The sequence below is a fragment of the Alternaria arborescens genome, assembly GCF_004154835.1.
Source record: "Alternaria arborescens strain FERA 675 chromosome Unknown contig_16, whole genome shotgun sequence".
NCBI classification, from domain to species: domain Eukaryota; kingdom Fungi; phylum Ascomycota; class Dothideomycetes; order Pleosporales; family Pleosporaceae; genus Alternaria; species Alternaria arborescens.
This window is the reverse complement of record NW_021167871.1, coordinates 293688-316665: the sequence shown is the minus strand read 5'-3', so window position 1 is coordinate 316665 and position 22978 is coordinate 293688. Positions and strand designations below refer to the sequence as shown.

General features: G+C 50.8%; 8 protein-coding genes across 8 annotated transcripts; 4 read left to right on the top strand and 4 right to left on the bottom strand.

Annotated features, from left to right (window-relative positions):
* Positions 1-279: 279 nt before the first annotated feature.
* AA0111_g7255 (hypothetical protein) lies at positions 280-2977 on the bottom strand (the record flags this gene model as incomplete). Its single annotated transcript, XM_028653569.1, has 4 exons — positions 280-2472; positions 2524-2643; positions 2690-2891; positions 2940-2977. The coding sequence occupies 4 exons, from the start codon at positions 2975-2977 to the stop codon at positions 280-282; spliced, it is 2553 nt and encodes an 850-aa protein (XP_028505223.1).
* Positions 2978-5354: 2377 nt separating this feature from the next.
* On the bottom strand, positions 5355-7549 carry AA0111_g7254 (Coronin-like protein; the record flags this gene model as incomplete). Its single annotated transcript, XM_028653568.1, has 7 exons — positions 5355-6366; positions 6414-6875; positions 6923-7069; positions 7123-7265; positions 7318-7377; positions 7432-7460; positions 7516-7549. 7 exons carry the CDS (start codon positions 7547-7549, stop codon positions 5355-5357), a joined length of 1887 nt encoding a protein of 628 aa, XP_028505222.1.
* Positions 7550-8036: 487 nt separating this feature from the next.
* Positions 8037-8576, bottom strand: AA0111_g7253 (hypothetical protein; the record flags this gene model as incomplete). The annotated part of the gene is made up of 1 exon (XM_028653567.1): positions 8037-8576. One exon carries the CDS (start codon positions 8574-8576, stop codon positions 8037-8039), a length of 540 nt encoding a protein of 179 aa, XP_028505225.1.
* A 1649-nt stretch (positions 8577-10225) lies between these two features.
* AA0111_g7252 (hypothetical protein) lies at positions 10226-14500 on the top strand (the record flags this gene model as incomplete). Its single annotated transcript, XM_028653566.1, has 3 exons — positions 10226-12878; positions 12926-13703; positions 13750-14500. 3 exons carry the CDS (start codon positions 10226-10228, stop codon positions 14498-14500), a joined length of 4182 nt encoding a protein of 1393 aa, XP_028505224.1.
* A 774-nt stretch (positions 14501-15274) lies between these two features.
* AA0111_g7251 (hypothetical protein) lies at positions 15275-16034 on the top strand (the record flags this gene model as incomplete). The annotated part of the gene is made up of 2 exons (XM_028653565.1): positions 15275-15663; positions 15749-16034. The coding sequence occupies 2 exons, from the start codon at positions 15275-15277 to the stop codon at positions 16032-16034; spliced, it is 675 nt and encodes a 224-aa protein (XP_028505227.1).
* Positions 16035-16466: 432 nt separating this feature from the next.
* Positions 16467-17506, top strand: AA0111_g7250 (hypothetical protein; the record flags this gene model as incomplete). Its single annotated transcript, XM_028653564.1, has 2 exons — positions 16467-16651; positions 16711-17506. The coding sequence occupies 2 exons, from the start codon at positions 16467-16469 to the stop codon at positions 17504-17506; spliced, it is 981 nt and encodes a 326-aa protein (XP_028505226.1).
* A 482-nt stretch (positions 17507-17988) lies between these two features.
* Positions 17989-20172, top strand: AA0111_g7249 (hypothetical protein; the record flags this gene model as incomplete). Its single annotated transcript, XM_028653562.1, has 2 exons — positions 17989-18003; positions 18052-20172. 2 exons carry the CDS (start codon positions 17989-17991, stop codon positions 20170-20172), a joined length of 2136 nt encoding a protein of 711 aa, XP_028505055.1.
* A 1514-nt stretch (positions 20173-21686) lies between these two features.
* AA0111_g7248 (hypothetical protein) lies at positions 21687-22916 on the bottom strand (the record flags this gene model as incomplete). Its single annotated transcript, XM_028653561.1, has 4 exons — positions 21687-22112; positions 22459-22562; positions 22618-22708; positions 22758-22916. The coding sequence occupies 4 exons, from the start codon at positions 22914-22916 to the stop codon at positions 21687-21689; spliced, it is 780 nt and encodes a 259-aa protein (XP_028505056.1).
* Positions 22917-22978: the final 62 nt, after the last annotated feature.

The following is a 22978-nucleotide window of genomic DNA, read 5'->3' as shown; positions in this document are numbered from 1 at the left end:
CTCCACAGAGAGTAGTCATGACCGTTGCTGGATGTCGTGTTGCAGCATATGCATCATGGTAGCGGTAGTGCTGGAGGTGCAGACGCTGCTGTTCACAAGGTTCATGATGTAGATGTGGGCAACCAGACTTCAAACCCTCCTGCAAATAACGCTAGCGCTTCACATTTCTTAGATGAGGGGGTGTGAAGTACATCATCGAGAGTGAGTCTTGAACTTGCTCCCAGTTCCAGTGAGGGGAACACGAGAAGCCATATTGCCACTCAGTCCGCTCCGAGCAATTCATGTAGCTTTGTCCATGTTCCAGCCATCGTCGCCGCCGTTGGGGCCTTGAAGTAGAGGAGTTGAACCATGAGCAGCAAACTGCGCAGGACGCATCTTAGGTACACCGCTTTCCTGGAGATCTGGTGATGTCTTGAGTGTGCCACTATGATACATAGGATAACGACCTTGCATTCCATGAGCAGATGTTGGGAAGCGGTATTGCTGGTTTGGTTTCTTCGATGTGATATGCTCGGTAGGTTGGCGAACAGCTTCTAGGCGATCTAGAAAAGGGCTATGCTGGACTGCTGGACCACGTTGAGAGACAGTACCGAGACTAGCAGTGCGTTGAGCAGTAGAAGGGAGAACGTGTCCAACACGGCGAGTAACACGGCCATAGTTACCCTGTATCAGATCATTGTTGCGCTTGACCAAATCATGGAGCATCTCGGTTTGCTGCGCTATAATTGTCTTCTGAAGCTGATTTTCCTGACTGAGGCCGATAATCTTACCACGTAACTCCACCATCTTAGTATCAACAAGGCGGTGCCAGTTTGCGATGGTGCCAGCGTTCTGATAGACCGAAGTCTCTCCGTTGATGATATCGACTTGTTCTTCAGAGACTTGTGAGCCGATAGGCGATTGTGGAATCTCTATTCCATCATGACTACTCTCGAACATGACTACCATGCGGGACTTTGCTTTCATGACCACGAGGGTGTCCATGTCACGGAGTTTGATTTCGGGGCGCTCGGTGTCTTGGACGTCGTTTGGAGTCATGTCGTAGTCAATGTTGATATAACGTTCGCGTTTCGCATCCCGAGGCCCACACAGAGCATATCGGTAGATGAACGCCCAATCTACCCCGTACTGTTTGTTTCGCTGTCGACAATAGGCGTCTAGATGAGGGCCGAACTTTCGTGATGCGCGAATCGTGAGGATGGAGAAGATGGGGGTGTTGTTGATATCGTACGTGTTGCTGTGGATGCGAAGCCTTAGAACGGGATCGTTCTCGTCAGCTATCATAGGCGTCGAGAGTTGCAGGGAGATGGGCCGAGTGATCTCCCGACCAACGTGTCCCTCCGTAGTCTGAGACACCAGATTCATTCCTCGAGACTGCTCAGATGACGGCAGACGTGCCGGCGCGCCTAGATGTGGGGATGGTTGAGGCGATGACTGACGAGACGGCATACGAGATCCTGGCGCACTGGCAACAAAGTCTTTTGATTGCAGCTTTCGACGAGCAGCATCTTCATAGATCTTGAAGTTGGCCGATTGGGCAGGGCGGAAGCGGTTCAGGCGAGACACTGGGGGATGTGCCTCGTTGAAACTAGTGCGACGAGCGTTCTGTTGTGGGAATACTGGATCAACTGGTGGAGGCACCTGGTTTACACGAAATGCGTCATCATACCGAGCTGCCCATACCTCAATACGTGCTTGTTGACGGTGTACGTTCTGGAGGAGCTCGTTACCCTCAATCATGGACTGATTCAGGACCTCTCCATTCCCATCCACGATATAAAACATACGACCGGCACTATTGTGTGTTCGTGGCCAACGACGTAGAGCTTCATCGACAGTCACGACATCGCGACCATCGTGTTGCTGACCGGGCGTCAAGCGTAGCATGCCCGAAGGCAATGACGACTGTGACAGTCCTTGACCTTGTTGCCTGCGCTGGGGCATGATTGTTTGTCGAGATGGCGGTGCGGTTGGAACGTAATATCGTAAATCTTGATCATTCTGAACATGATTGTTAGTTACCGAAACCTTCTCCTCAGCACGTTTCCGTTCCTGGAGATTCTCGTCTGCAGTGAACTGCGACTTGTCCAATGGATCTGGACGTAGGGCGTTATCATCCGGACCGAAGATTGCTCGCCTCTCTTCCCTGTCAGCAGCAGCTGCTGCACGTTTGACGACAGGTTTGGAGTTTGGGCTAGCGCTTGGCGACTGGGGGGCTTTGCGTTTGCCTCTATCTTGCTTCGAAGTTGTACCGGCACGGGTAGCCCTTGGAGTTGACTTGTATGGCTGCGGATGTACACCTGTAAGCAATTCAGGAACACAATCTGACACTGGTTCTGTATGTTTGGTGCAATTCAATCCCTGCTTCACACAACGTTTGCATGCGCCTTTGACGTAGAAAGCGTCGCACGTAGCATTGTTGGATTCGCAGCACTCGTCGCAGACTTTCCAGCAGGAGTCTTTGATGTGACGCTGCTTATACGTTAGCAGTATACATCTATGGAATATGACTGAATTACAGACCTCTGTAGAATACTTCTTAGACATATGAGATTTGCAGCGTGGACAAGCATATACGTTGTCACTGATAGTGCCTCCAAGGCGACCTTTTGCGCATGTGATTTTAATATGCTTCAGATTGTGCTGTGGTAATGTCAGCAAGTGCAGATTGAGATGTCTTGGAACTTACTTCGGCCTCTTTCTGGTCATCGTATGTGTTGTTGTTGTTGTTGTCGCTTCGGTACTCGCCTGCAGAGTCTTCATCCACGTCTGCAACACCTGGGCCATCAAAGCTCACACTGCCCACACCCGAAGAGGGGGTTTCTGGAAGCTCTGATAGAGACGAAGTGTCAGTAAGTGGAGTCGACACAGCCGACACAGCCTGAGTCACACTATATCTTGTAAGCTTTCATCCAAAAAGGCTCGCCCTAATTACAAACCTGCTCTGCTGTCGATCAACATTCTTGATATGTTCCATAATTATCTGTTACTTGTGTAACCCGCAGCTGGTTGATATAGTAGTGATTATTGGTTTCTCTTCTGCTCTGTTCAAGAGTAATTGCTGAGGATGTAGAATCTAGACGCGCTAGGCAGAAATATTTTCATGTGTATACACACTGGTGAACTGTGAGGCTCGCTATAATGGGCCGGAGTAGACCCTGAAAAACGATCGCAAACGCTCACCGCCACTAAGAGGTCAGATATAGATAATGATAGTCTGCGCATATTGCGATTCAGGAACTTTGATGACGCGGCTTCGGTACATGTGTTTAAGGAGCAGGTGGGCCAAACGAGTGATACTTGGAATTGTTACATCATGCTCCTAGCATTGTCCGGATACGGCAATATTGCCTGTGGTAGTCCGTCTCCAGCTCGGCTTGCGGAGCAAGAAGTGTCTGTGTGCAAACTGTGCGTGAAATATACGCCAACTCCGTACATGCACCTCTTAGGTAGCCGTGCAGCTTAGTCGACATGCGGATCATGGAATCTCAACGAACCATCTGGGTAGTACAAGATTGGCATTGTCGAGAGGCGCCAGGTGTTGTGGATGTGATTGGTTCAATCCGTAAATCAGTCAACGTACTGCCGAGCATATAGACGGACATGTCGATCCATGAGAGAAATGAGTGGATACGAAGGCAGTCTGACTTAGAGAATGGAATGAGATTTTACAGGAATCTGGACGTATCAGAGTTGCTAGACGTGACCTTGAGCACGCTGAAGTAGTTCAGATGGGTTTTGTCGTTGCGCGGAAGAGAAAGGCTAGGACCATAGAAGACTCGAATCTGAAAGGAGGGAACGAGATTTTCACTGGGTATGAAGGCAAAAATGAGAACACATAAGTGCGATGTGATGATCAGGTCCATGCAGATACGGTGACAGTGGTGGTTGACTGCAGGTTGACGCGAGAGATGAAGTGGAATCAAATCTGCGGCCTGTGCTCGTTGGCCCACTCTCGGTCGTCATCATTTCACAAACATCCAAGCTACCACGTCTGAGACATCTGATCAGCACATGCTTCCGGTTCTAACCTATGGAGACTTGTGCTCTCGATTGTATCGACATCTATTCGCCGTTGATCTCTAGTGTTGGCGGCTTCGGAAGGCTGATATACTTCTCACGAGCGATAGTGGCTGACCTGACATGAGAAAGCGATCGTACGACACATAGACAGTACTTTTTTATAAGCATCACAATAAGTTTCCGTGTGATTTAGGTTGGTAGCAATGAATGCAGCAATTTCGCGGATGTACCCCTAATACCGCCGCCTCTTAGACCCCTGTCGTGAGAGTTTTAAAGATGAGAATCTTGAGTTGTCGCATGTATCGCAGCCATAACTATCGAGTATGGACATTGGTGCTGTGAAGCATCGATACAGAGACCTTGAACACGTCCCAATAAACCCAAGGCAGCCCGGACGAAGTCTTTTGTGTCCATACCACATACGGAGTCTGTTGAGCGATCGATTAAGTCTGCAAGATACATACCTGCATCTCGTCTACGGTACGTCATTACAAGCTTTGTGACAGCTGCTGTCCATCTTGCTCATCTGTACGCTATCTCCAGAGGCAAAGACGCTAGCTCTTCGGAGTCCATATCAATTGCATCCTGAGCGTAGCCACAGAGCGCTTGTAACGATGTTTCAAATTGCCCACCGGCTATCGTAATTTTCTTCGAGGACATGCTAGCTCTTGTATTGTCTGGCGTAGGACACCGTCATTCAGTCTGTCAGGACTGATCTTGATGAGGCAAAACAGATCCCGTGTGAGACTGAGAGGATGGTGCCGGTAGTGATCTGACTTTGCGTTGGCTGAAAATATGGCTTTGCTCATAATGCATGTGCTCTGGTGAAACAGAGCGAAGGAAATTGATCGCGGTGACCGTTCCTCGAGTGATGATGGTAGCTTGTGTAATCCGAAGGTCGATGGTGTATGTGTCAAGGTAAGCATACGGGCAGATTGCTCAGCCTCAGCCTCGATCATAGCCTTGGCTTGCATAGTCTAATATTGCGCTTTTGTCAGCATAAGGCGGAGAACATACAAGGGATCAATCGCTAAACCAGAAGTAATGAATTTTGTGCCATACAATGCCGCTAACCCAAACACCTTGCTAACGAAAGCAAGTTCGACAGACAGACAGATATACGCATACACAAAACAGCCCCAATCATCATACACGGACCCTTACTCGACACTAACAGCTCTACTATTCGGATAACGCAGATCGTGCCCGTGAGATCTTATCCAAGAAGCGATGTTCTGTGGACATATTCACGAGTGATTAAATTCACGTAATCCTCGTTCAACTTTCTGAGATTGTCAGCACGAAAGATGTGGAAGCTGAGATCTTGATGTTCAAGACCTAGCTTCCTCAAGCTCGAGCTCCAACTGCCTGATGCGCTCATCCTTTTCACGGTCGGAAGGTTCTGACGTTGCAGCCTTGGCCTTGAGTGTTGAAACTTCACGCAGCAGAAGTGCGATCTGATCAGACTGGTCCGACATGACTCTGTTTTGCTGCTCCATGACCCTGTTCTGCTGCTCGAGCTGAGACTTGATGTCGCCTAGCGCATCGCGAAGGGCAGAGGCAGGACCACCGGCGCTAGGTGTGGAGGCTGGGGCAGAAGCGGCGGGCGTAGGAGTAGGCTCGGCGGGTAGGGCAGACCTAGCCTGGGAAGGCGCTGGGGTGGGTGTCGGAGTAGTCTTCGCGCTCTCGGGCTCCTTGGTAATGACGGGGCCCTTGGTCTTCTCTTCTTGACGGGCAGCAGTGAAGGTGCGGCGCTCCGTTGGCTTCGGGATTTCCTCGAAGCTTGATGCGCTCTCATTGTCGGAAGTCTCGTCTTTGTCTGCAAACTTGGAAGCTGCTGATGCCATGGAGTCCTTGTTGTCCCTCATAGAAGGGGGCGGCCCACGAGAAGCTAATGTTGTAGGAACAGGCTCTGGCGCAGGCTTACTCTTGGGAGGCTCGGCCTTGACTGGGGAAGGCTGGCTGGTCGCAGGCTCGGAGGGCTTGTAATCGTTCTCCACCTCCTTGGGGGCCTCACCTTCGTACACGCTCTCGAGCGAGATCTTGGGAGGCGCTGCGGTCTTACCGCCGAACCACTCAGCTGCTGAGACACCAGGCTTGAGACCAGTTGTGGGAGGGTAGATGTCGCTCTGGAACATCTCGGAGCGGCGGGGTACGATAAAGGACACGGGCTCGACGTAGGCATCGTTGACGGTCTTGAAGCAGCGAAGGACCTCGTTCTCGTGCAGGTTGATACCTCGCTTGGGAAGAAAGGCGATACCACGTTGTGGGTCGCCAGACTTGTATTCGGAGAGGTATTCGAACTTGTCGTTTTCGTATTCGTAGTATCGGATGTTACCGTCACTGCGCGCGTTAGTAAAGTGGCTACTGGATTGGAATCATGTACGCACCCCTTGCCAGCAAGGTACAGACACTGTGTACCGTCGTCCCAGAAGGGCATGCATACACCAGAGATGGAGTCAAGGATCTGGAAGCCGCCAATGGGCTCCTTGGGGTTGCGCGGGTCCCAGAGACCAAGCTGACGGTCGCTCATGCGCGAGAAACCAGTAGTCGCGATGCGGTCGGTCTCACCCATCCATACGGCGCGGCTGTTCTTGGCACCAGGGTGGCCAGGAACTTCCTGGGCGGGCTTCTCCTGTCGCACATCCCATACGCGCAGCTTCTTATCACGGCTCGTGGTGACGAGGAGGGATCCATCGGCGCTCCATGACAGCGATTGGACGATGTCGTTATGCTTGAGAGTGAGTTGCGGCAGACCGGCCTCGACGTCCCAGAGCTTTACGGTGTAGTCGCCAGATGCACTAGCGAGGACGTTCTCGGCGGCGGTGTTGAAGAGGACGTGGCCAACCTTCCTACGGCAGTGTTAGATGCGAATGCAGACTGGAGCGCAACGTGGTACCTCATGTGGCCGCTCAGCTTGGCGACAGGAGCGACGTCAGCAGGCTCGTCAGCGTCGGTCCATAGGGTGAAGTTTTCGGGGACCTTCCAGATGCCGACTTTGCCGTCGTCGGAGGCTGAAGAGATGAGCGAGTCGTTGAAGGGAGACCTGCGAGCAATTAGCGCCGTATCCCTTGCATCCCATGCCGTGTGCGACCATACCAGTCGGTGTCGAGGACGGCAGCAGTGTGGCCGCGGAAGAGAGGAAGCTGGTCGGGAGCTCGGCCGCGCTCGTTGATGGGGATGACAGCAAAGGCGCCACCGCCGCTAGCTTCCCAGTTGACTGAGATGTATTCGGGGTTGGCCTGGAGAGGGTGAGCGCATGTCCGACGAGGTCGCGTGTGCGGATGGGCTGACCTTGATCAGGTTGGTATCCCAAGCATTCTTGGAGATGCGGAGGTTGTCGTAGCATTGCTCCTACGAGACTGTAAGCATACGCCGACGCATCGCCAGACGGCATGCAAACTGTACCTTCTTGGTGCCCTTGCCAAAGACGTGGCCTGGTGCATCTTGTTAGCATGGTAAGCTGGGCTGCAGTTGGACATCAACACTCACGATACTTGGAAGCTCGCACAAACCGGCCTGCCATTGTTGCGATGTGATGTGACCGGGAGAGGTGGCAGATGTGTAGGAATGACAGACTCTCAGGCCTCGGGCGTTGGACTATAAGAAGCGCTGAGGTTGATGAGAGGGCTATGCGACGGGTTTCGAGCGCGTGTTTCGAGTAGTCGCCCAGCAGCGCCTTGGCGGGTGGACCCTTTGATGCCCGCTCCAATCTCGCCAACGGTCCCTAGTCACTTCTTCACTCCACCACTCCACCTGCAATCCACCAATTTGCAGCTGTTTATGCAGCCTAGCCCTCGCTTCTACCTGGCAACCGCATGTTCGCAGCAAGATCTCCAGCTAATGAGTTAGCACTTGGTACCTCGAAATGGCAGACACAGGTAATACTCAAACTTCCTTTTTTTTTTTCTGCCCATGTTTCTTCTTGTGCTAGTTGCATCTACATTTCCAAGTCTTTTTGTTTACTATCAAAGACAGCACACAAAACATAGACGCGTGTCGTGCTACAAGACCTACACTTCTGCAAGTACTTTTCTACCCGCCCTCGCTTCAAGCATGCCCAGCTCTTCGCACTTCCCCCGCAGCCATATCGCCCATCCATCCTCGCCCGCGTTCAAGACAACATTTTCTTTCGGATAGACAACCCACTGTATTCCCGAGAGCGCTTTATCGACACCTTTGTTGAAGAGCTGCGTTTGTTCCTGATTCCAGGATTGGAAGACATCGCAAAGCTGTTCGCGGACATGGCCCTTGTAAGCATCTTCGACGAGGTAGGTGTAGCGCTCCATATACTTGCGCCGTAGCCGTCGACTCTTGCGATCAACGGTTATATCATTCGGAAACTTCTCAGAACAACCATCCATAAGACGTAGATATGCGATGCACCCATCGATCGCTTCCACGAACCCGGTCGCCCATATTAAGGCTTCTGGAACTCTGTTGCGGAACTCAACGGCATTTTCCAAATGTGTTGAAATTAGGGGGACGATGTAATAGTGCATCATGCCGAGTGCCATGCCTGCATTGAAGGGCTGATCGGTCTTTATCTGCATTCTGGCGATGGTCGCGGGAATCTCGAAGTGGTATCCCATCTTCTTGACTGCAAGAGAGTTGAGTACAAACTTTTTAGTCCGCTTGATTGCCGCCTCTGGTGGGCTTAAAGAATCAGGAGCAGACGCTGCCTGTTTAGTGCCATAGCTGACAGTGGATGCAAAAACGAACTACGAATACTCAGGTTAATAATTTGTACACAGAGTACCTGGAGTGTCCGTTGGCAGCCAACAAGTGAATATCATGTTTGCGTAGTGTTGCGCTAACACTGTAGGAGTACGTCTTTGACGCTTCACGTTGAGCGACACGGTCATCACAATGGCTTTGTAACCTCATGTCTCAATCCGTCTTTCATGGCACAGATACCACATAAAAGGCTTTCAAGATACTGGATTTTCTCTGGATAGTGGACGAGTGGTCGTCGCCAAGAGCAAGCCTGGGTATGCTCCGGCCAAGTTCTCAGATGACAAGGCTGAGCAGACATCAGAGCCGCGACGTCTTCCTAACACATCCTTTGGTCAGACAACAAGGTAGATTCATCACCTGCGAGAAGGCAACCAGGCGATCAAGGCTGAACATCACAGAAGATTCACGCGTCGAAGGCGACGGCACGAAGGAGGACCTTTCAATGACGTATAGGCTTGTGACTAGCGTGCTTGACCCGCTAGACCTTCTCATGTGCTTCTCTGGCACGTCTACCTACTCAATTGCACGGCGACATCGGTCTTTGTTGTCCAGTAATGACTACACGGGAAAGGATGCCACGATATGAGCATCTTGCATCAATTCCTACGCTTCTTGATCGCGTTCTTTCACATAGCCCCTCATCTGAGCTGAGGTAAAGCTGAACCCCAACTCTTGGCTGGACCTAGATCATCTAGGAGGACCCTATTAGCGCTCTGCTACCCTGCTGCTCTGACAGTCGCTACTGCACGGGATGGAAGCACTAGATCTCAACAGGCTTGGAGTGGAGGACAGGGCATCCTTCTCCACCGTCAACGCTATAGTGCAGTGCTCCATCTTTTGCTCTGCAGCTTTGGGATGTCGTCTATGGGTCAATTTGACAAGTCTCATTGGACTTTCAATAAATTTCGTGGTCTTGCATCTCAAAAAGCAGATTCGAGTCAACAACCATGTTGACGCCTTCGACTAAGAGGCCGAGAAGCAGAACCACATTTACTACCAGTCGCAAGCGCTGACTCTCTATAGTACTTGGAGCTCTGCTCATGGACCTGTGACTACGCGCTCGACAAATGAACGTTGAATTAGGCGCTCACTGCCCCTTCAGCTCGTTTAGCCTTGTACGAACCATGGCGAAACAAGCAATGCTGTGCAGCACTACACATGAAGGCTTATCATTGCAGCGGGACGATGACAATAGGACATTTCACCAGTGCTGACCGGAAAGCTGCACGTGTCCTGCGTGCTATACATGTCGTCATGGTGTGTGTATATGCTAGGCAGTGCTAGGTATCCGCGTGGGATCGACTCCTCTCTGGACATATCTCTCCACTATAAAACGGCCACTGATGACTGAACTTTAGGTACACCTGAAAAACCTTACAGGATCAAAGCTGCTCATTAGTGAACCGTTCGCCTTGTCGTACACACCTGCTTATCTTTAGCACCCTATTGCTACACGATCGCTGCGATGTCTATGCAGGATACCGCCTCAAGAATCTTCCCTAAACCCCTAACTCTACTTCGGGATCGCAGCGATAGCCTTCTGGAAGACACAACGGATGATGCGAACGCTGAGCACCAGGGGTCACATCCCATCAACTATCCTGAAAACACGAATGGTGGCCCCAACGTCGCATGCAGACAGTCAAACACCGCAGCCTTCGTCAAGAATTCAGAAAACTTAGTCGGATCGGAAGATGGGGAGCTAGACGTTCACCGCTCTCTTCGGGAAACAACAGGCAGTGCTGCAGCTGAACGTAAGGCCTTCACCGTCCCTGAAGTCGATCCTGTCCACCTTCGAACCCGAATCAACGAAATTTATCAGGCACACCCCATCGGACTTCACCAAGAAGGTTATTATGTGCCAGACAAAGAGCTCCGCGAGCTGCTCAACAAAGAAACAATCAGAGGAGCCATGGGCGAAGGTGTTGACGATAAGCTTGTACATTTCGTGCTAGAGAAAGCACCCAAGACCTTTGCAACTTTGCAGCTAGTTTTCTCCAAACCAAAACAGCGAAATCAGGCCATGGAAGCATTCCAGAATAGAGGCTTTACCGACGAAGGGTTAGATTCAAAGAATCTGGTTGTATGCGAGTCATCCGCATGTCCACAACCCAATGAACCACAAACCGACGAACGACAAGTAAGCAAGCATTGCTCGCATTTCTTCCCGCATTCCTTCTCGCACAAAAAACTCTGGGATAATGAGATACTCGGACACTTCAAGACGCGTAGATGGATATTTCTCGTTCCTACTCTTGACCACATGCAGTTTCGCTATGAATTTGATCCACAACGACTATTACCATTCAAAGTCAGGGGCGACTCAAAAAAATCTAGCTCGGGCAACTTCAGTGATGTCATTTGCGTCGACATGCTCGCTGAAAAACAAACAAAATTCGAACTGTCCCTACCCGAGACGATCCCGGTTGCTCACAAGACTCTACGTCCATTGGATGTACCGAGATACGACATTCACACAGAGTGGTTACGTGAAGCAGAAGCCCACAGACAACTTAACGGCATCAATGGTCACCTCGTAGAGGGTATTGCCGCTTATCGTCGCGTCGCCAACAGCACGGCTAACGACACCTACCACATCGTCTTAGAATGGGCCGATGGCGGTAATCTATTCAGCTTTTGGAACAAAGATACTGAGCCCCAGTTGGATGGAAACACTGCAAGAAGTCGCGAACGTGTCCACCTGTTACTTAAGCAGCTCTGTGGACTTGCTCATGCAGTTGAAAGTATGCACAGCATGCGCACTGGCACTACAACATCTTCGATACAGAGCACTGGTGACCTATCAGAATGCCAGCATGGAGATACTGTGGTCACACCAACTGACGGATCGTCAGCGCCGGCAGTGAATATTGAAGCACCTGCTGAGGATAGTCCTAGCCAGGCACGTCATCCTGGCCCAGCCAACCTCAGCCCAGATAGCCAAGACGCAAGACTATCCCCACCAGATTCTGCCCCTAGACACCATTCACGGAGAGCTTCAGACGCAAAGAATTGGAGGCATGGAGACATCAAGCCAGAGAACATACTCCGCTTTACAGGGGGCGACAATTTAGCATGGCTTGGTACCCTGAAGTTGGCAGATCTCGGGAGAGCACAACAACACGACCTTGTGACTGCGCTAAGAAGTACCATCGAGAAGGAAAGATGGAGGACTCGGTGGTATGAGCCACCAGACTTGTCCGAGGATCTTCACCAGCAGGCCCACGGAAAGATTTCTCGTCTGTTCGACATCTGGTCCATGGGTTGCGTTATGTTCGAAAGCGTAATCTGGCTTCTGTATGGTTCAAGTGAGATCACAAGGTTTCAAAAGATTGAGACGCTCACTGCTGCCACACCGTACTGGAGGAAGATACGTATCGGTAGCTACCAGGTTACCGAGAGGGCGTCTTTGTGGATGAAGCACATTCTGAAACATGATGCAAAGCAACCCAGTGCTATTGGAGACGTAGTGAAGCTTATCAGGGACAGGTTACTGCAAGTCGGCCTACCCCTTGATTCGGATGTATATACGGCAGGGAAGAGGACCAATGCGAAGGACATGAGGAAACAATTGGCGCGAATTCTGGAAAGGGCATCTCGCGAGCCTGAGTATCTTTTCGACGGCATCGACAAATTTGGATCAAATCCTCCACCCGGAGACGTCTCCACCCCGATCCGACAGTTCAATACATCCCCCGACTATCTGCCTGTCCCAACAGAAGGGCGGTCAGCGGATAAGCCGGTACCGGTAGGGCATCGCACCAGGATTGAGGATGAGAGAGTCTATACTGACAGCATGACCGATATCTGGCAGTATCCTGATGATGATCATTTTGCAAAACGAATGATTAATCAAGACCAAATCCCCAACGAGGACGATTTGTGCGATCATTGTGAAAAGATAGACATCAAATCCTCAGAATTGGTCTTCAATAGGTCAAGCCTAGAAACTGATTGCGAACAGTGTGCATTCTGTCACTTGGTGAAAAAGGCTATTGACAAGGTTAATCTCCCACATGGCGATCATATCCGCCTTGAGCGGGACTCTGACAGTTTTGTCGCATATGGATTGGATGGATCTAAGCTCAAGATCCTTCGAGTGTGTTGTACAGATCGAGGTGAGTCCTGGCTTACTCTTGTTTTTATATCGCTAATTTGATTGCAGAAACAAGCGACTGTCAGAAAGATGTGCCTATAGGTGCTCCCAGCCTGTACAATCCACCAGGTGAACCCAACGCTGCCGACGCATTCATGAGGCTACCGAGAGAGTGGCTGAAAGAGTGTGATGATAAACATGGCAAAATCTGCGCGGCGACAAACGACAAAACTCAGCTACCCACAAGGCTGGTTCACCTTCAGAAATGGCAGCCGAAGATTATTGACTCAGCAACTATCGACGTATCTAAGGGTGTACGCTATATCGCCTTCTCTCATAAATGGGGCAAGATGCCAGAAGACGCTTTGACCACCAAGGCCAACCTACCGGCACGCAATAAAGTGATACCTAAGAACAGTATTCCTCCGAGCTTTGCCGATGCGATTGCGATCACGAAAGCACTTGGGTGCAATTACTTGTGGATCGATTGCCTCTGCATCAACCAAGGGGAGGATGGCGATTTTGCAGAGCAAGCTGTCTCCATGCAAGCTGTCTTCAGCAACGCTTACTGTGTTATCGCGGCTGCAAGTGCAGGTGGCGCTGTTCATGGGTTCCTGAAGCGAGACATCGAATCACATCCTCTCCGTGCAGTCAAAGTGGGGAGCGTGTACTTCTCGGCAGTGACAAACGACTTCAGCAGAGACGTGCTCCAAAGCCCCTTGAACACTAGGGGCTGGGTGCTACAGGAGCGTGCACTAGCCCGTCGAACCATCTTTTTTACGGCGAACCAGATGTACTGGGAATGTGGGGACGGTATACGCTGCGAGACGTTACGAAAGTTGAAGCAGTAAGTATGCACCGCCGATCGTGGATACTATACTTACACATTGCAGCGATGAGATCGCTTTCCTTGGCGATGCACACTTTCCCAGCAAGACGATTAGGCCTGAAAGTACGCGAGGCGAACAGATACACCTCTGGACTGCTTTGTTCAAGCAATACACCAGGCTTGAATTTTCGCACAAAGAGGACAGATCTGTCGGGATACAAGGCTTAATGGACCGCCTCACTGCTACCTTCGGGAAACGCAGCCACGCTGGACTTTTCGAAGCCTTCTGGGGCCGTTGTCTGCTGTGGCATCGTGCAAAAGACGGACCACCACTCACATGGATACCTGCTGGTGAACATACGAAGAAGCTACCACCCAGTTGGTCGTGGATGGCTGTATATGGACCTATCGACTTTCTTAAGCCAGAAGGCGGGCAAGTAGAATGGAATACAGGTGTCGTACTGCCATTCCCGAAGCAGTCCCTTGGTTCTTCTCTTCAGCCAAATCCTCAGCCTCTACCCACCGCGAATGGCAATGCAACAGGCGATACAATCCGCGCGACAGCGTTCAATCTCAAGGCTGGGATCAAACACACAGACAACGCGACCCTCTCCTATGATGATGGTAGGGAACATATCGATGGAGCAGTGCGGTGCGTTATAGTTGCTACCACGATGGACAAGGCCAACCACTATATACTGCTGATCTCGTCAGCTGTACATACGACCGACGCGACACATGAGCGCGTTGGCGTCGGGTACTCGTCAGAAGAGTTCATCGATCGAACAAGCGGTGTCGAGGTCGTCATTGGATAGTGGCTGGAGGATTTGCAACAAGTTCAAGGGGAACCGCTGTGACCATAAGCTACATGCTGAACTGCATTAGCCTCAGGGGTAATGGACGTACATGGAAGTTTTAATATGCTCGTGCTCCGGACTGCTCATATGAAGCCCTTGTGCTGGTCTTCCAATGCATCTGAGATAGTGTCAGAAATCGCATACGCAATGTCAATCTCATCCATCCGCGTAGTCTCCCACGCGTGGTGTTAACGTGAAGCCCCACTTATTGTTCTTGACCCACACCCAACTTCGGATTTGTAGCAACTCAACATGATGCGCCAGAGGAAGATACAGATATCAGGCGATGATTCGCAGCCCACAAGATGTCCACTTGAAAAGACAAAGTAGGGGTAGTGGCGTAATGGCAGGGTAGATGGAAACGCTTCACGTTGAGCGACACGGTCAGCACAATAGCATTGTAACCTCATTTCTCATGATGTCTTACACAACACCAATACCACTTCAGATACTATGGAAACACTGAGCCTGTCTCGGGTTTGATAAAGCCAGGAACGCTAAAAGTTTGCCTGGGTATGCTCCTACCATGTTTTTACATGACAAGGCTGAGCACATGGCGGCTGCAGGTGCTTACCCGCAACCGAACCAACGGTTGCAAAAGCCGATATGCAATCCAATATCGCAAGGAAATCTGACCAGGTAAGTATAGAGTGATTCAAACATCTCCGACCTTTCTCGAGTCGCCAACCTGCCATCTATCAGACCCATCTTGGAATGTCGGGTATCAACTCCATGGAAATCCCGCTCTACAGCACATGTGACTGCCGAGATAGCACACTCTCTTTTGTCGCCAACGTTCTTTCCATCTTGACGTTTGCTTACATCCTGCTAGCTGGTACCCTGTACCAGATAGCGGCCCTCTATCGGGTGAAAGGAAGCAGTGATTGGGCCGCAGTTCGGACGCGAGCGGCAAGACTACGAGACTTTGCAGGGCCGATAGAACGCAGAGATGCTATCAGCATTGAATTCTTCAACCGCTTAGATGACCTGGAGAGAGAGATAGCGCACAAGATTCCGGGAGACAAGACGACTGGAAAGTGGCATCTGATGTGGCGGCAGTTAAAGAGCACATGGGATAGAGCTGAGATCGAAGAAAAGCTATCCGGGTTGGCACAGATGCGGTATGTTCCAGCTCGAATCCAACTGGAGCCCCTACGGAGACGGAGCGCTGTAAGATAGCAAGATGAAGACTGACGCAAACAACAGTCTGCTTCTCGTCGAATGCAAATTGACTGATGCTGAGCAAGACAGCAAGGCGACTGAACAAGCGCTTGACAAAGCTCGCATTCAACTTGAAGAGTCTAAACGGCTATTTCTCACTCAGCTTAGGAACGAACCCAAGGAGCGGCGAAGGCGAACATTGAATGCGATCAAGAGCGAATCTGGCGAAAGAGAACGAGCAGCTTGGGAAGAGATTGAGGATGTGATTAGGAGGCTTGACGTAGAAGATGTGCAGAGGCGAAGTATGCGCAGTTTTGTTGAGGGCGTCTGACAATGATTGTGTAAAGTGAAAGCTTGAGTATTCGATTGCGTTTGGCATACCATCAAGTATAGTGACCAAATGGTAGTGAATCACACCTCTCGTCCAACCCATGACCCACTTTTTGTTCTTGGCCCACATCTGACTTGGAAGACGCAGCGATTCAGCGTAATGCACTCCAAGAAAAAGATGTAGGTGTCTGGGGATGATGACTCGCGGCCAGAGCGTGTTGGTGGACAAATAAAAAAGTAGCTGGGGCGATGTCAAGGTTGCTGGAAAGTCGCTGGGGCCAATGCCTCGGCTCACGGGGACAGCGGCAATGAGGTCCCCATGCGTGGCTTGCGTGCGGAGAAGCACAACCCGCGAACGCGCCCTTTACCTTATTCTACCCAGATTTCCTGGCATCCTGCATGCTCAACATTACATATCCGACCCAAAATCGCCATGTCTGACCAAAACGAGAAAACCATCCAACCTGAAGCGCCCAATGTGGCCGACACACCTGATGTCAAGGAGGTGGTGGATAAGATAGCGGATGCCGCCCCCAGTGCGGATCCGAGGGACATAGACAGGACCGACTTGCTCGCAGGCGTGAAGAAGGTTGACCAGACAATCCTGAGGCTGAACAAGTGAGTGTCTCGTTATTCTGTCGCGACGAGGGTCATGGCAACAAGCTAATGTAGGGCAGACTCCTAGCTTCCCCAGGCGGCCTCTCCGCATTCCTCTCCACATTCAACTACACCCTCTATATCCTCGCGTACGTGCAAACCAAGTCGCCCTCCATCTCCAGCTTTGCCACCAAGCTGCTCTCCCTCATCCGCCCGGCCTGCGACGACACCAAGATCTCAGCGGCCACACTCCTGAACAATGGCACCGTGCCGCCCATCGCTGCGCTCGCAGTCCTCATCTCCAAGGCGCGCACAACGCTGAGACTGTTCGGCCTCTTCCCGCTATACGCGTGGCTGCGCTCGCTAGCCTCAGGCCCCAAAGCTGGCACAGATGTCGTTCTGCATAGAATCGCCATGCTGCAGGCGAGCAGCTACTTCTCCTACCAAGCGCTAGAGAACATCTCCCTCCTCGCCGACTCAGGCGTCATCGGACCCCGCTTCATATCCACCCTGAACCGCGGCGACTCCAAAACTGCGCGTCTATACCTGTACGCCTACCGCTGTTGGCTGGGTGGCGTGTCATGCGACTTCCTTCGCTTGATGCGCGAGTGGCAGCTCGAGAGTCGCAGGAGGGTGACTAGGAAGCAGATGGTCGCTGATGGCCGGGCAGTAGCAGAATACCAGGACGAAGAAGATAAGAAGTTTGACAACCGGTGGTGGACCGACTTTGTCATCGCGAGTGCGTGGTTGCCCATGGCGCTACATTTCAGCAGCGCCACCGGTGGTCTGCCGGGCTGGAACCTGGGCTGGATGGGCGCCTGCGGTTTGGTTGCTGGCAGCACGAGGTTCAAGGCACTCTGGGCGAGTACGGCATAAAGGGCCCATCATGGTGATGCGAGGTACTTGTGAAGACGATCGATACCATACACATGTATTCAAGTGCTTGTTCAGTTTGAAGTTGGAGGTCTGCATGCAGCGTTTAGCCTTGCTAATTCATGGCGTTTTCTGCGTTTCGAACACGAAGATAATGTACCCTTGTTTGAACGCTCAGACATCAAATATACTCGTTGCATGCACTAGAAGTGATGCAGCCCGGTCACGGATCGGGTATAAAGAATACCTGCATCCTACATGAACTAGCTGTACGGGGCAAGTCCAACCGACTATCATCCAGAAGTGGGGAAGTGACTATCTCCCGGGCACGATTACGTTCATCAAACCAACCTTACTCCCACTGGAGGTGACCGAAAATTGAGCTGGTAACAACGGTGCCATCGTCGCTCAAGCACCAATTCAACACCCTGTTTTACAAGTGTTATTCTCGCTTAAAACCTATAGCATCCAAACGCGCCTTAGAGATGGATGGCAATGATGTATGTTCGCAACTGCTGACAGCACAACACTAACTAATTGATGTTCAGGATCTTCGAGATGCGAGATTGCAGAAGCTCTGGGATACGAGGCTAGAGGGAGATGGTTTCAGCATTGTCGAAGCCAGTATCGATGACTACCGGAAAGCCTTCGACAAACAACAAGTCACCAGCGTTGACATCGTCATCAGCTGCCTGAATCGCATTGCGCAGTATGACACCATCCAAGGTTTGAATGCTTTCACAGTCCTCAACGAGAACGTTCTCCAGGATGCAGCAGCATCGGATGCACGTCGAGCACAGGGACTGAAGCCCCGTCCACTAGAAGGCATACCATACACAATCAAGGACAGCTACAAAGTGGCTGGCATGACAGTCACTGATGGTTCCCCTGCTCTCAAAGGCGTCATGTCAAGCGGCGATTCTGCTATTGCGGAGAAGCTTCGGGCTGCTGGGGCAATCTTGATTGGAAAGACTAACATGCCACCGATGGCTGCAGGTGGTATGCAGAGAGGCATGTATGGTCGTGCGGAATCACCTTACAACTCCAAGTACCTTACTGGAGCCTTCTCCTCGGGTTCGTCGAATGGCGCCGCAACTTCTATAGCTTCAAGCATGGCAGCTTTCGGTATGGGCAGCGAAACTGTCAGCAGCGGTCGAAGTCCGGCGTCAAACAATGCGATTGTCTGCTATACCCCATCGAAAGGACTACTCAGCTGTCGTGGACTCTGGCCGTTGTACATTACATGCGATGTGCCCACGCCCTATGCGCGATCGGTCGATGACATGTTGGAGATACTGAATGTTATCGCTACGCCTGACGAAGACACAACCGGAGATTTCATACGCGAACAGAAACACGTTCAAATACCTCAACCGCCGTCAATCAACTACACAGATTTGCGCAACACCGATGCGTTACGGGGGAAGAGAATTGGTGTGCCAAAAATATACGTTGGTCAAAAAGATTCGGATCCGCATGCAAAACACACTCACGTCTCACCGGAAGTGATCGCATTATGGGAACAGACAGCCAAAGATCTCGGCTCTTTGGGAGCAGAGATTGTTTACACCGACTTCCCTCTAATAACGAACTACGAAAATGACTCAGTATCGGGCGAAGCCAACAACGTCGATGGTCGGCCTGCAAACTGGAATCTCCTCGAGCGAGGTATTCTTATCGCTCAGGCCTGGAACGCTTTCCTCGAAGACAACAACGACCCCAATATCAAGTGTTTAGCCGACATCAAAGATCCGTCAATGCTGTTTCCCAAACCACCCGACTACAAACCTGACCGCTTCCTCGAAGTAAGAAACTGGATTGATTACCCCGGTCTACCCAATATGGTGCAGAATGGAAGCATACATGACATTCAAGGCATGGAGCAAGCTCTAAAAGCCCTTGAAGCCCAAAGAAAACGTGATCTGGAAGACTGGATGGACAAGCATGAACTCGATGTTGTTGCGTTCCCAGCGCAGGGCGATGTCGGTCTTGCAGATCTCGAATTCGATATCGACAGCACGACGCATAGTCTACAGAACGGTGTCAAGTACTCCAACGGCAACCGTGCCATCAGGCATCTTGGTGTACCTACTGTGAGTGTACCGATGGGTGTTATGAGTGAGAAGAAGATGCCTGTGAACATCACTTTTGCTGGCAAAGCATACAAAGACACCAAGCTACTAGAATATGCGTACGCTTTCGAAAGCGCTACAAAGAGGCGTATACCTCCGCCCCTCACGCCCGCTCTACCCACCGACATTATTGCCCATGCATTTCCCTTGCCATCTGAAGACAAGCACATCATCGAATCTGTAACAGTCGCTGTCAACCCTTTGGGAGACTCTAATGACGTTGAAAATGAACTTTCTCTGAGCATGGACGGAATCTTACATGAACCTGCGTCCGAGACTCTGCTCCAAGTCTTTTTGGACGGTCATGTGGTGCACACTTCGGTGATCGAGAGCGCAAAGTGGAGTTTCTCAATCTCATATGCACTCAAGAGACCGGAAATTCTGGGTTGGGATCTCAACCCACTTCCAAAAAAGGATCTTATGGTCATCGTGGTTGTGAAAAGGTTGGATGGTGATGAAGGTATCAAGAAGGAGTCGAAGTTGCTGACGGTACCTGTTGATAGGGCTGCCGAGGTGTCTGTTAGGGACGGTACATGACAGGCGCGTCTGTAGAGGCTATTTCATAGCGGCATGAGGTTAATCAGATCATGTTGATAGTGTATGGTAGAACAAATGAACCAGTCCTTAAGTACAAGCTGACTCAAGAACGTTCAGCGCTGCTTAGGTAGTCAGACTTATCTCCAACTGTGGAAGGTTAGTTCTAGGGACACGGAAAGACGATTGTACTTTCGCTGTACTAGATGCCATCTCACACGGAGCCGCGGTCGAATAACTATCACTGACTTTGGTCACTGGTGTGAGAATGCGACGCGCCTTTGCGGTCAGTCGAGGTGCGCAGAACTCATTGCCATGCAGTTGGCTTCGTGAGTACGCTACAGTATGCCACGAGTGGTTACCGACTCTTGAGTACAGGTACAGACATTGTAGTGTTGACTATGCAATGGCGTAGGGTTGCGCTGATGTTATTGCGTACCCGGATCACGCCCACGTAGGCTGCTACTTAGATGGCACAGTCTGAGGGATGGGGAGATATCATCTGCCATCCAAACTTAATACGTTAGAATTGACTTGAATCGCGCTCGAGCAAATCTAGTCGGCCCCCTAATTACGATCAAATGCACCTCTGAAGCGCTTGCAAAGTGTCTGATCTTTCCAAGCAGATCCTTCCAGTACCTCAACCGCCCGCTTTCTGGAGGCCAGATGACTGATGAAGACAAAGTTGCGTCTACCGACTGTGCTCTTGCTAATTAGTAGGATGTTGCCAGCGCATCATATAACTAAACTCCAGGACCCACATAGTCAGCAGATGCCTGTTCCTTCTTGATAACCCTGGAAGGCTACATGCCCACTCTGAGTATCGTGCTCCTGCGTGATCTCGACAGACGTCATTGGGAGTTTGACTTCTACAGACCACGACGAGGCGGAGTTGATTAGAACAAGTCTAGCTATTCAACTGACTGGGTAATCATAATCCAAACAACCCTTGACTAGTGAGTCATGACATGCTGGTACGTGGAGAGGGTATGGCAAAGTTCCGGGTGCTGTAGCAATGACACCTCAACCTTTCGATCCAACGTAGTTGATGATGAAGAACCATTGCTGCCGAACACCCCGCGAGCACTTCAAAGTATTGTAAGACTATGTTTTGGATTCTAGGCCTCGTCCTCTTCGCAGCATCTAATGAAGCAGGTAACATACCCAGACGTCTTCAATGCGATACGAGGAAACTTGAGTATGTGCTTGTTGCTCACGGGCCTTCGCTAGCCTTCTTTGTGATCATAATATAGACGAAAAGGAAAGCTGTTAAGAATTAGGACCCAAGTCATGTAGGTCTCTCCACTATGTACCTCGCTAAACGAAAGAGTCGATCCGCTTGCTACGGATGCAGAGCTCAAATGGACGGTGAAATTCCATTGATTACCGCGTTCCTCTACATTCCGGTGGATACGCTAAGAGTTCAACGAGTGAAATGAACGCATTGATCGTGATTGTCGCCATCCCAGGGGTGTGACAGCTCAATAACATAAGATTAACGTTCAGGAAACCGCCCTTCAATTCACCTGCATACCACCCGGCAATGCTGTGAGCCAGCCATCAAAATTCTCGCCGACCATGTCCTTGACATTACACCTGTTTTGTGTAGCAATGTTCTGCTTCTTAAGCGTTGGAGCTGACACGTAGTTGTTCCCATCCATGGCTTTCTGTAGCGAGTTATCCTTCCAGCCGAAGAGGTAGTCCGCATGGGTCGAAAACCCGGTCGCATCGCCACTAGACCACAAAAATGGCTGACTGCCGTCAGTGGGCCAGTCTGCCTTGTTGTTGAACTGCTTCGTGTCCCAGACAGTCTCAAGCAAGATTTGAGGAATACGAATGGGGTGCGTTGATGGACATGCGCCGCCATTCTCGAATGTGCCGGTTGCTGGGTATGAGACGTGCTCACGGTGGTTTGGTGAATCGAGGTTTACACCATCCCAGCACTGTAGGAAGTCAATAAATCTGCCAAACACGCCTTCTTAGTGTATACTCAACGGTTGGAAATCTGTGATTGATCATGATACCCGCTGGGCACGGCTGCTTAGGAAACTCGAGCGTTTCTGGCTCCCGAGTACCCTCATTCTGCATACATATATAGGTTAATTGGCGAAAGTCGCGAGCTGCTTCGCGTGTACGGTACGAGACATCGCCAATTAGCATGCGGAAACCTGGCTTGAAAGCTGTTACTTTTGTAGTTTGCGAAGTGCTGAAGAGGGCGTCCGTCATATAATATACGACCTAGATGAATTTTAGACAGCGAGTAACATGATAATGGGGAAACGTATGTACCATGCCGCCATTTGTACCCTCCATACCTTGTTGCGCTCGTTGAGGGACGCGTTTGAAGGTACCGTTTTTTGCTTTAAAGTACACTACTGCGGTCCAATAGTTGCCTATAAGTATTTCATCAGCGTTGGGTCAAACCGGAAAAGGCGATGTAACACTGACTTAGGTCTTCGGTAAACTCGCAGGTAGTGCAAGTTGACTGCGCCGCTAGATCGTGACCTTTGGTAGGGTCCATCGTCACGTTGAATGAGTTCTGGTTTTATCAACAACTGTGCATATGTCTCGCAGTAGGGGTTTCTTACACCTCCGATGATCTGATGAAGATGTGGCGACGGATTAGCTCCTGGGTTGACCAATGGGTCGAGTCGCTGAACGGTCAACTGTGCGCATCCAAAGCGTAACAGTCCTGCATTTACGCTAGCAAGCAGCCCAAAGGCACTGATGATGGGTTGTAGCCTCATGGTGTTTGCACCCTGTTTACTTCTGTGTGTTGGTGCTGGCGATGATCTCTCTGGGTGATATT